The 12858-nt window shown below is 53.8% G+C and overlaps 1 protein-coding gene across 1 annotated transcript; it reads left to right on the forward strand.

The window, feature by feature from the left end:
- The first annotated feature begins 14 nt into the window (after positions 1 to 14).
- ZNF408 (zinc finger protein 408) lies at positions 15 to 4891 on the forward strand. Its single transcript, XM_037166164.2, has 5 exons — positions 15 to 412; positions 702 to 979; positions 1723 to 1784; positions 1995 to 2254; positions 3067 to 4891. Exons 1-5 carry the CDS (start codon positions 295 to 297, stop codon positions 4590 to 4592), a joined length of 2244 nt encoding a protein of 747 aa, XP_037022059.2. The 5' UTR covers positions 15 to 294; the 3' UTR covers positions 4593 to 4891.
- Positions 4892 to 12858: the final 7967 nt, after the last annotated feature.

The following is a 12858-nucleotide window of genomic DNA, read 5'->3' on the forward strand; positions in this document are numbered from 1 at the left end:
TCCGACCAGTTCCCGCGTCCAAACAAGGCTTTTCCTGGAGCCACACCCACTTCCTGTACGTGCAGGTCTGGGTTGAGAACAGCAAAACTGTCCGACTCGTCCCTCTCGAAGGGTGACGACTGGGACAATTAGTTCCCATTCTCCATACTCGAGTCTCTGGTGGGCCTCCGGAACCCTAAATTCGTATTGTTCTCTAACAGAGTTTTGTTTCCCCAGTATTGCCAAAGTCCCGGTCCTGTGCCCCAATGAGGTCTAACTTTTAGGACTCGTTTCTGAGAGTAAATTAGGCAGTCTATGACTGTTTCCGGGAGGAGCGGAGAAGATGATGCTCACTTCCGGCGAAGGGAGGCTCTTAGACCAGGGATGGAGGAGGCGGCGGAGCTGCTCTTGGAAGGGGAGAAGCTGCACTTCGGTGAGTGACCTGCGAAGTCGCCGACCTACCCTGGCCTAGGAACACCTGACATTTTCTGGTCAACCCTCTTCCCCCGACCCTATTCTTTCTGAGCTCGGGCACCTCTCCTGGTGCCCTCAGAGTCCCCGGGGGCTTCTTCACAGCCCTCAAACCTCTTTAGATCTCCCAGGGGCTTCGTTGGTGCTCTTAACCGATCTCTCAGACTCCTGAGGCCAGAGAAGACGTGCGGTTTCCTCCCCACCCACGACCTCTGGGGCCGCTCCCTCACTGCCTTCCGATCTCCCTGCAGCCCCGGAGCCGAGCATGGACCCGGGCTCAGGATGGAGCCTGTCCAGAGAAGGTCGTGCCCAGGACCTCAAAGACTCCCCACCCTGGCCGATCCGAGCCGTCCTCGCCCTAAAGAACCTCCCACGGGGTTTAGCCCTTGGCCCGTCACTGATGGAGAAACAGCGCTTGGGGGTCTGGTGTGTCGGGGAGCCTCTGCAGCCAGGAGTACTTTGGGGGCCGCTGGAAGAGGAGTCCGACTCCGAGCAGAAGGGCGAGGGGGTGAAACCATGGCAGAAGAAGGTATGGAGGGATAGGGTGGCTAATCACTACCACTGAACTTTTGGGAGCGGTTCAGACAGCTGCTGGACAGCTCTACAGTTTGTTAGAGGAAGCAGGGCATTTCAGGAGATGGGACGCGGTTTAGTTCCTTCTCCCCAGAGCTGTCCCTTCCCCTCACCTGCAGCAGTTAAGGAATCAGGAATCGAGATGCAAAAAGTTGGTAAAGCTGGATTAATACAGTCTCATTATTGAGGAAAGTCTAGAGCAAAGATTTTGCTCTTAAAGAGCCATGGGGTCATATCCTGGCCTTAGTAGTTAAGCTGCTTAAATGATATGTCTCATTTAACTTATATAAAATAAAGGAATGACTGTTCCCTTCATTTTAATCCTCCACATTTATTTGGAACAATAGATGAAATAGCACAGCTAAAGGGTTTTATTGCATAAGGGGTACTGAAAAAAAGAGTTGATGCTTGACTCTTCCTACTCCTTTTTCGGTTTGGTACTCACTGGAGGGCAGCAGTGTGTTCAGTTTAGTGACTGTCTACACCCTGGTAGAGAGGTGAGGGGACCGCCTTTCTGGTCTTTACTGAATGAAAAACCAGCACAGTCCTGTATAGGTAGAGCCAGAGACCAGTAGCTGGCCAGGGGCTTCATCTCAGGCCTCTCTCAAGAGAGGCTACATCTATTTTGTTTTTGTTTTTTTCCCCCCACTCTGGCCTCCTCAAACACATGGGAGAAGGACTTTTATTGGTTTATTTCAGGACGTGTCACTAGGCCCATGGGGAGACGTGTGTGCTTGTGAGCAGAGTTCAGGCTGGACCAGGTAAGTTACAGGAGAATGCGTAGTAAAGGCTTTCTGTTGTGGCGTGGGCTGGAACTGGAAGCCAGCTGTAATCCCCCACCCAGTGGTCTTTTGCAGTGAGTGTTCCAAAGGCATGCGGTCCTTTAGGACTCGGACTGACCAGGAGCTGGGGCTTTTAGGGAGGACCACTCGGAGAGGGTCTCTTGAGCTAGCTCTTGCTCTGCTTTGCAGTTTGGTGCAGCGGGGCAGGCTGGAGGGTGAGGGAAACGTGGCCCCGGTGTGGATCAGCGAGAGGCTCCACCTGCAGGTGTACCAGGTCGTGCTGCCAGGCTTCGAGTTGCTGCTGCGGCCCCAGTCCCCCTCTGAGGGCCTGGGCCCCACCCAGGCCAGGCCAGAGGAAGAGGCAGCTGTGACTGTGGTGACAGAAGTGGAATCTGCTGTACAACAGGAAATGGCCTCTCCTGGGGAGGATGCAGGAGAGCCTTGTACAGGTATGAGTCAAGTAAATGCTGACTTCCCAGATTATCACCAAAACAACTTGCTGCTAAGACAAAGCAGAGCTTACAGCCCAAGAAGGCAAGGTAGACACTACAGAGTCCCTGTAGCTTTTCTGAGGGGGCAGGGCAAAGCCTGGATGTGCGTTGAAGGTTTGAAGTCTGGTGTAAGGTGTGGGGTGGGCTTAGGTTTCAATTTGCATTGGATAAGGAGCATGATGTAATGGTTTAGGAGTTGTTGGCACAACAGGTCAGAATTTTCAGACAAGAGGTTCAGAGTCTTGAGGTAAAAATTGTCATTTGGTAAAGAGTAATGAGTCTTTTCCTTAAAATGAACAGTATAGATATTGGCAACTCTTATCTTCCTGAAAATTTCTGGAAATAGTAAGGTCCTGTTGATGAAAACAGCAAGCTGTGTATAGGTTTCCAATCTATTACGTTTTTTCTGTCTGGGGTGGGGACTGGGTTCCTTTATTTTCAAGTGAGCTAAGGTGAAGAGGAGGTGGTCTCAGCTCATCCTAATTGCATGTCTCCAGGAGACAGCTGGGATGGCCTTACTCTAGGAATCATCTGGATGCCTGGGGCTCTGTGATTCCCAGAAGTGCCTCCCCAGGAAGCACCTGAGGCTGGGCAGGAAGAGAAATGGGGCATGTGGCTCATGCTCTAGGGCAAAGATTGATGTCATGGCTCCCACCAAGGTCCAGAGGCTGAACAGGGGAGACATATATTCCTGTAATTGCCTTGTGACACCCACCGTCCCCATTTGCTATCATCTCTCCTGACTCCAGCACTCCACTCTTGCTCCACAGACCCTGGTCTCCAGTCACCCCCCAGCATCCAGGCAGAGAGTATGGATTACTCCCGACTTAAACCCCAAACCCAGGAGCAACTTTCCCAGGAGAGCCAGTCACCTGGTCCATTGTCTCAGGGTGGCAGCGTGGACGAGGAGGACCCGCCCCAGACACAGATGCCAGCTGAGCCTCAAAGCAGCTCCACTCCCCAGCGAGGCCTCCAGAGCAGCGAGGCTCCTTCCTCATCTTCTGTCAGCGGCACCCAGGTGTACGCTCACCTGGTTAAGATATCATGTAGCCCCAGTGACCCGTGCCGACCCAGAGCAAAGACCTCAGAGCCCAGCGCCCAGCAAGATGGGGAACAGCACCCCAGCTTCTCTGCACGCTTGCGGAGCCCTCCTGTCCCAGTGGGAAGCTCCCCGAAACAGGGGCGACGGTACCGGTGCGGGGAATGTGGCAAAGCCTTCCTGCAGCTGTGCCACCTGAAGAAGCACGCCTTTGTGCACACGGGCCACAAGCCCTTCCTCTGCACAGAGTGTGGCAAGAGCTATAGCTCAGAGGAGAGCTTCAAAGCCCACATGCTGGGCCACCGCGGAGTGCGGCCCTTTCCCTGCCCTCAATGCGACAAGGCCTATGGCACCCGGCGAGATCTCAGAGAACACCAGGTGGTACATTCAGGTGCCCGACCCTTTGCTTGTGACCAGTGTGGCAAGGCCTTCGCCCGCCGGCCTTCCCTGAGACTGCATCGCAAGACCCATCAGGTGCCAGCTGCCCCTGCCCCATGCCCATGCCCCGTATGTGGGCGGCTGCTGGCCAACCAGGGCTCCCTGCGGAACCACATGCGGCTCCACACGGGGGAAAAGCCCTTCCTGTGTCCTCACTGTGGCCGAGCGTTCCGACAGCGGGGCAGCCTGCGCGGGCACCTGCGACTGCACACGGGGGAGCGCCCCTACCGCTGCCCACACTGCGCTGGTGCCTTCCCCCAGCTGCCCGAACTGAGGCGCCACCTCATCTCCCACACCGGGGAGGCCCACTTGTGCCCCGTGTGCGGCAAGGCCCTCCGAGACCCGCACACGCTGCGTGCTCATGAGCGCCTGCACTCGGGGGAGAGGCCCTTCCCCTGCCCCCAGTGTGGCCGTGCTTACACGCTGGCCACCAAGCTGAGGCGCCACCTCAAGTCCCACCTGGCCGACAAGCCCTACCGCTGCCCCACCTGTGGCATGGGCTATACCCTCCCCCAGAGCCTCAAGCGGCACCAGCTCAGTCACCAACCGGGGGTGCCCTCCAACCCCCCTTGTGTGCCTCCTGCTGTTTCTGAGCCCACTGTGGTCTTACTGCAGACTGAGCCGGAATTGCTGGGCACACGCAACGAACAGGCCATCTCCCCAGCCCAGGACGTCTTCGAGGTCACCATTTCTGAGAGCCAGGAGAAGTGCTTTGTGGTCCCGGAGGAGCCGGGCCCCGCCCCCAGCCTGGTGCTCATCCCTAAGGACATGGGCTTTAGCACCTGGGCGGAAGTGCTGGAGGTGGAGACAGGCACCTGACACCCTCGCCTGTCCCTAGCACAGCTCTATATAAAGACTGTTTTCTGCGTGTCGGGTCTTCTTTCTCATTGGGTTGCCCGGTGGAGACTAGGGTCTGCTAGGAGAGGTGGGTCAGACTTCCCTTCCTGCTCATGGACCACCACATTGATTCCCAGTACTTCAGGTGAACCTCGTAAGATGTCTGTCCACTTCGAGTACAGCTGTTCCGACTCCCTAGGAACCTCACAAATGCATGTTTAAGCACTTCAGCAGTGGCCTGCTCTGGGAGGTGGTCACGTAGCGGGTAGCTGCTGCCCTGCGGGGTGTTCAGTGCTGGGGTGGCCCCTCCCATGGAGCTCCCCGAGGGACGGGCTCTTCTATTAAGAACCAAACTGAGCAACTGTTAAGAGTTCAAAGGCCAGAGACTGAGCCTAGCTCACAGCTCAAAAGTGCGGTTCAGGCTGTAGGTTATTGCGGCAGCTTTTACCACCCCAGGGCTGTGAAGTTGGTTTTCTGTGCTGAAGGACTCTGGACTCCAGTGCTGGAGGTGGCTAGGGGAAGGCCTGGTTGGTGCCCTTCTGTGTCCCTGGCTCACAGTCACCCTGCTGAGGGAAGGAGTGAGGAATTAACATGTGTTTTTGCATGGACTGCAGGCCTGGACTGCTGGGGACAAAGCTCTGAGCAAGACAAGAGGCGGTGCCCCTTGCAAAGCTTGTGGTCCCCTGGGGATAGAAAGCACTGGGTGGGGGCTCGGAGGAGCTTCACCTGGTGGCGCTGTGAGGTTGTCATGGGACAGCTGAACTTGGTCTGGGGCATCAGGGAGCACGTCTCCAAGGGATAACGATAGTAAACCCTCAGCCCTGACTGTGCGCCAGTGAGTTGATTTATATAACCCTTATAGCAACCTCATAAAGTAGCTGGCTGCATTATTATTTCACAGAAGAGGGAACTGAGGAACCAAGATCTTTATCCTACCCAAGGTAACAAAGCTGGGAGGCAGAGCTGAGGCGCACACCCACATAGTCTAGTGCTGGAGTGGGGCGCTTAACCTCTGCACCCCTCTGTCCCTCGTCTCAGCTGCGACTCAAAGGATGAAGAGGTACCAGTGGGGTGTGGGCAGCTGTATGTGAAGCAGCCCTATGAATGGGAGTCCAGAGGGGTGAGCAACCAAGAGAGACCAGCACCACCGGAGCAAAGAGAGTGAGGGGAGCGGGGAGCAGCCAGGCCACCTCAGCAGTTCAGACTTTATTCTCAGGACACTTAGGAGGAACTCTTCGAAGGGTTTTGAGCAGGGGAACGACCCGATCGAAACTGTGAAGAGACCCCTGGAGAAGGTGGGTTGGGGAGCTGCAGCTGTGGGGAAATCGGTAGGCTGCTGAGCTGCAGAGTGGGATGGCCACCCCCACTGGGAGTGGGGGTGAAAATGCAGAGAGATGGGGTCACTCATCCAACAAGTGTTTCTTGAGCACTGCCTGTAAGTCGTTAGGGATCTAGCAGCAACATAATTTCCGCTAGAAATTACATTATGTTCTAGTGTGAGAAGACAATAAACACATGTTAGATGGGTAAGCGCAGGGGAGAAGTTAGAGTGGGAAGTGTGGTTTTGCAGAGGGTGATCAGGAAAGGTCTCTAATAGTGTGGCACGAGCCAGGCCGGCACTGCGCAGGAGGGAGCCTGGTCGATGTCTGCTTCATGGGAGAACGGAGCGGAGTGGCCGAGGCAGACCTTGGGAGGGGCCGAGGGCAGGGTGAGCACCATGGGCCAAGGCGAGGACTGGTGGGTATGTTCTCTGGGGGGTGGGAGTGACAGGGTTCAAAGGCTGAGTGGGGAGAGAGCTCTGGCTCCTGCTTTCGAGTTACTGAGTTACATAGCACCAGGGTGGGCGTGGGACAGTTCCCCTTTTAGGGTTGGGATGGGCTGATGCACCTGCGGGGGGGGAGGAGGTTAAGTGAGCAGTCAGTAGTTGGCACAACCTCGGGAAAGAAGCCTGGCGTAGAGGGAGGGTCACGGGAGACTCTGGCAATGAGGTCGGCAAAGCTCGGGGGTAGGGAGAGCGAACAGAGGGGAGGAGGAGGGCTCCTCAGGGGAGACAGACCCACCATCCAACAAAACAGAACACCCTGCAGAGTTTGTGGCAAAAGCTGATGGAAGAGTGTCTCAGTCTCAACCAGGAAGAAGTGACAACAATGTCCCTTGCTGCTGAGAGGGTTGAAATTTGTGGACATCACTGGGGAGCTGAGTAAGAGCAGTTGGAAGCCAGACTGGATTGCTTTGAGGAGTGGGGAGCAAGAGAGACAGGAAGGACAAATTCCTGCATCCTTCTGTCCTACAGAATAGGGGTGATCCTTGTTTCACAATGAGAACTCCCAAGTTTCAGAGCCGGTAAGTAAGTAACTGGCTGAGACCACACAGTCAGTGTTCGGGAGGAAGAATTTTTCCTCTACCCTCCTAGGTTCTTTCGGCTGGCCTAATAAACCAACATGGGGGGTTAAGGAGAGAAAATTGCCCAATTTAATTACTTACATGTGTACAGGAGCCCCACACAATGAGAGCGTCAGAGACAGGAAAAGTGAGGTATGTTTTGCATCCTGAGCCACGGAACGGAGTAAGATGTCCTGGGGCTTCAGAGGAGGTGAAGGTCTTCCACAGGGTGATGAGAACAGATGTTCAGTAATTAGAACTTGGCCCTGTAGATAGGTCATGAAAAGTTATTTCTAGTTATAACTGATGGACAAGGCTTCCTACCTAAATTCTTTAAAGGAGAGCTACCATTTCTTTTGCACTTACAGGGTCTCTGTTACCTTCAGCTTGCACCCACGTGCCGATGTGGGACGTCTCGGGCAGGCCTGTTCTGAGCCCCGTCATCAGTGAACCATCTGAGCGGCAGGGCCAGGGTTGAAACGCAGCGTGCTCCCCAGGCACCCGCGCCTCCTCCCCATGTCATAAGCAGCCCATGTCTCCCACTTTGCTACTGACATTAACCCAGCCGCCCACCCGTTCTGAGTTAGTTCTTGGCAAAGCGTAACTGAAATTTTCCGAGGGAAGGAGGACAGCAGGAAATCATGATCTGCGGAGAGGAAAGCCACCCCAAAGCCTGAAAAACTGCTGCCAATATTTCTAGTCAGCCACGCCTGTTTATTGGAGGCTGCGTGAGGCTCCTCAGGCAGGTCCTTTCCCAGCTCCTGCTTCAGGCAGCGTCATTCTGGCTCAGGCGGCCGCTCAGGCGGTGGATGCCCGGTGCTGTTAGGTATCCTGGGGATGCAGGCACTCATTCCTGGGGTTGAACTGTGCAGCAAAGTGGGGATGCTTTGGGGCTGCCGGGGAGGCCTGCTGGTGCTCCACAACCATCCCCAGGCCCAGAGCTGGGACACCCCTCACCACATCCCCCCCACAGATGGAGAGCTACTCTCTCAGTGAAAGCAGGGTCAGATCAAATCCAACAGGTTTGAGGGCACCCGGTTTGGGAGCCTCTGCTCTGCCAACACTCATGACTCAGGCTGAGAATGGGCATCAGAGCATTGTTCAAGCTCTTGTTACAGACGGGAAAACGGAGGCGGCCCTGAGGAAAGGCACTGGCCAAGGCACGAGACTGGTTGGCGGCAGAACCAGGGCAGGGCCCGGGTGTTCTGATGCCTGACGCAGTGCTTTTCTGGCTGAGGCATAACGTAGGGACTGTTCTGGGGAGGCGGGTCCCTGGAATGGCTTTCTCCAGTTGAGAAGATATTTTCCTCCTGATTTCAAAACAGTTCTTGGTCATCACAGTGTCAAAAGTTCCATATTCCTTCTTCTACTTTCCTCCATCCCTGGATAACATCACTTTGAACAATGTGGTGTATACAGTGCTGAACTAGAGCGCTGCTTCGTGCTTGGGGCCAAGGGGCCGTAAAAACATCACCGGACACCCTCCCACAGACGCGGGCTTAGCCGCGCAGTGTCTGTGCTGCTGCTGCAGCAACGTCCGCAAGTGTGGGCAAGAATGGTCTTTTGTCCTGATTTGCCCACACTTGATTTTTCAAAATTACAGTTTACATTTTATGTTAGTTTCAGGTGGATAGCCCAGTGGTTAGACAATTTGTAATTTACAAAGTGCTTCCTCCTGATATTTCCAGTACCCGCTTGGCACCACACACAGCCATTACAGAGTCCCTGAATGTCCCCTCTGCTGGGCTTTACATCCCTGGGACGGCTCTGTCGCCGCCCCTAGCTGCACTTCTCCCTCCCTCCACTTTCTCCACCCATCCTGCCACCCTAGTTTGTTCTCTGTATCTGTGAGTCTGTTTCTGTTTTGTTTGTGCGCTTATTTTGTTCATTCATTTAGTTTGTTCTTTAGATTCCATACATGAGTGTAATCCCATGGTATTTATCTTTCTCTGACTTATTTCACATAGCATACAACCCTCTAGGTCTATCCATGTTGCAAGTGGTAAGATTTCATTCTTTTTATGACTGAGTAGTAATCCATTCTATATATGGACCACATCCTTCTCCACTGGTCTGTTGGTGGGAAGTTGGGTTGATTCCATATCTTGGCTATTGTAAATAATGTTGCAATCAACATAGGAGCTGATTTGCAACTCTAATATTAAGAAAATCTCAGAATAAAATCTGAATCACATTCAGGGATTTTTGACAATGTAAGGCATGGACTGTTAAAGAGCTCCATCTACAGACAGGTTCAGGTGTGGACCATGGCTCTGCCCTTGACTAGCTGCATAAACTCAGGCAAGTTACTTAGCTTCTTTGTGCCTCAGTTTCTGAATCCATACAGTGGGCATAAATATGTACCTACCTCCTTAGTACTGTGTACCTGGCACATGGTGAGCAATTGATAAATTGTAGCTGGAGGTTAATAGCATTGTAACTGGCCCTCCTAAACTGAAAGAAGTGAGATTAAGGTACTCCCATGTTTCCTATAGGAACTGCTGGTTTTGAGCAGGCAGACATTAACGATGGTCTTGTACTTGGGGGTGTGTCCCTCTGAGTATACTTCATACTACAGTGAGGCTGCACTCTACCAGAAAGTCAGGACAAAGGTCGTTCGAGGAGGAGAGACGGCCTAAGGCGGGAATCTGGGTGTTAGTCCTGAATTTACTGCCAGCTCTGTGTGCGACACTGACCGCTTAGCTTCCCATTCAGAGCCTCCATTCCTCACAGTGACCTGGGGGAATTGGATCGGTCCGCCATTTCCAATCTCAGCTCCACCTCGGAACCCTGCTAATCTTTTTCTTCCACAGATCCCATCTTTTAAGAGGTTTCTGCCCTGACTGGGGTGACTCAGTTGGTTGGGCATTGTTCTGCAGACCAAAAGGTGGCCAGTTCAATTCCTGATCAGGACACATGCCTGGGTTAAGGGCCAGGTTCCCTAGTTGGGGGTGTGTGAGAGGCAACTAATCCATGTATCTCTCATGCATTGATATTTCCCTCTCTTTCTCCCGCTCTTTCTAGAAATTAATAAATAAATAAATAAAATAAATAAATAAACGGTTTCTATTAAATAGAAGTGGATTTACTCATATTTTTCATCAAAATGGAAAACTGCTGATCAGATTGAGAAAAACTTAAGGTAATTAACCACCAAAAGAGACATGATTTCAGCCAAAAGGGAAAAACGTTATTTTTGTCTTAGGGCAAATTTACAGCTTTGAGGGTTTAAAAAAATACCCTGAAAGACAAGGCCGCCCTGTAGTGCATGCACAGAGCCCGAGGCTTCGCAATCTCTGGATTTAATAATGTCTGGACTTGCTTCCATCTCTGAAATCCTCTGTGTGTTTTGGAATAATGCCACTGTTCTCAGTGAATATGGTGTGTTGCATACAACACAGGGCTGGTCTTGCTGATGTTTGATGCCAGCCTGCTGGGCAGATATGCATCCCCTCACTGCACCCTTGCTGGGGGGGGGGCGGGGCGGGGTTGGTCTGCTTCCAGTGTGCAGGCCCGTGCCGGTGGGGAAAGTGGACGGGCACACTCAGGGGAAGGGTGCCCCCTGCGCCCAGAGAGTTCTGAGAACGGTCCCTGGAGGCTGGGGCACTTGTATTGGATCCTGAAGACCAAGGGCGTGCTGGGTCTTTGCAGCCCTGGCCTGGCGGGACTCTGGGGTCCTTCCAGAGCCACGCACAGCGGGGACGTTGTCCCTCAGCCCCCGCGGAGCAGAGAGCAGAGGCAAGGTCTCCTGCTCTTCCAGGAAAACACGGAGGCAGTCGAACTGGAACCTGCCCAGGCCTCACCCGGTTCTTGCCACCTGTGCGTCGTGAACCCTTCAAAGGGCTTCGAAAGTACAACCACGTCCTGTGGAATTCTAAGTCAACGAAGACTTTTTCATTATTAAAAAAAAAAACTCCGTCTACATTTAAATTTTCTTGTCTTTTTAGAGTTGACTTGTTCAAAAGTCTAAGCCAGGCACAGTGCCTCGGTTCCCGCTGTGCAGTGGTTGCTCGGTCCCTCTCTGGCTTCCGTCACCCCACACAGCCTCCCTCGCCGCACCCTACGTGTTTTCCACGGCTCGGGCTTGTCAGAGAAACAGGGGTCGTGGGGCCCCTGGAATGTCCCTCTGTTCCTGTGCTGGTGTCCAACTATTCCTGTGTGTCCCTGGGCACTGGCTCTGCCTGGGCCTCAGAAAAGGGAGGGTCGCCTGCCCCCGGGTGGGAGGGCGGAACCGCAGGCCCCCTCCACTCTGCCCCCTCCCTTGCGCAGTGCGGGGCTGTACAAGAAATCGGCGAGATGAGATCTTTTCACCACCCCATGAAGGAAGGCGAAAGGGCAGGCTCGGTGGCACCAAAAGCAGGGATGCAAATTAAAACTACGATGAGACACCCGCAGCTCCGGCTGCGAGTGGATGGACAACGCAAAGCATGGGTCAGGGAATGAGCAGCTGGGACGGCCGGGCCCTGGGAACTGGCACAGCCACGCGGTGAAACCAGTCACAGCGACGTAAGCAAATCGTGCACCTGTCTTAGGACCCAGCACACCCACGCGGGGCCTGTCCCCAGTAGAAAGAAGACTTGTACGCAAATATTCATAGTGTTCTTCACAAGAGCCCCAAACTAGAAGCTAATCCAAATGCCCATCAGCGGGCGAGCGGGTCAATAAAATGCTGTCGCTGTGCAGCTTTAAAGGAACAACCGCTGTCACGCACGATGTGGACAGATCTCGGAAACACATGAGTCAGAGAAGCCAGACACGACCAGGCAGGCAAACGCTGCTGCACACTGCCACCTAGGTGAGTTCAAAGGGCCACGAAACTCATCTGTGGTGACGGGGGTCAATCCCAGGGAGGACACAGGAGCCAGGCGGCGGGACTGTTCTTTCCCTTGATGTGGGGGTGGTACTAGGGTGTACGGATAAACATTTGGGGTTTGTTTTAGCATTACTGCATATAGGTTAAACCTTGACTTAAATATATGTATATGTGTATGTATATATACTTATATATATATATAGAGAGAGAGAGAGAGAAATAGGAACATGTACTAGAAATATAAGTTTATGTAACTATACACGTAGGAACTGGGCCGCCCAGGAATGCAGTGGATTTGTGGGAGCCCGACCCCCAGTTCTCTGTCAGTCCTCTCTCCTCCCTGCTCTCCTCTGGCCCCTCCCTGCCATCTTCCCAGACAGCGCGCAGGGACGTGACCGCAGTCCCTGCCTGGCCAGGTCCTGAAGGCGGGCGAGGCAAGAACCTGTGCTCCCTGTGTTTCTGCTCTTTGTCCCTCTGTCCTAATTAGACGCAGGACTAATATTTACCTTGCTTACTACAAACAGGAAATGGGGGAGGGAGGGGAGCAGGGCTGGGCGGGGTCCTAGTGCAGAGCCAGCGGGTGCTCTAGTCTGGCCCAGGGGACAGACAGGCAGGCAGAGAGGGAGGGGCCCCAGGGATGTGGGCTGGCCCCTGTTCCCAGCAGGGCAGCAGGTCCTGGGAGGTGAGAGGAAGTGGAGCAGAGGCCCAAGAGGCCCTGGCCCTGGCCCCACCTTATAGGCAACGGCTATACACAAATGTACCTCCACAGCTTCCCAGATGGGCAAGAGGGGACTGACCCTCCACCGGCGGCCAAGAAGCTGGGGCGGTGCCGGCCTTCCCGCCCCCAGTGTGTCTCTTCTCGCCCTTGTCTCTCTCCTGTGTGCTGCAGCTGCACAGACCGCCCACCGGTTTACATCCACACACCTACTGATTATTAAGCACTTACTTACATTCATAATCTGCTTCAGTCCCCACATCTAAGTACTATTCCCATTGTACAGAGGAGGAAACCGAGGCACACAGATTAAAGCAACCATCAGCATGTGTTAGGAT

This window comes from Artibeus jamaicensis, unplaced genomic scaffold, assembly GCF_021234435.1.
Source record: "Artibeus jamaicensis isolate MK-2021 breed Jamaican fruit bat unplaced genomic scaffold, CSHL_Jam_final contig_797, whole genome shotgun sequence".
In the NCBI taxonomy this organism is placed as follows: Eukaryota; Metazoa; Chordata; class Mammalia; order Chiroptera; family Phyllostomidae; genus Artibeus; species Artibeus jamaicensis.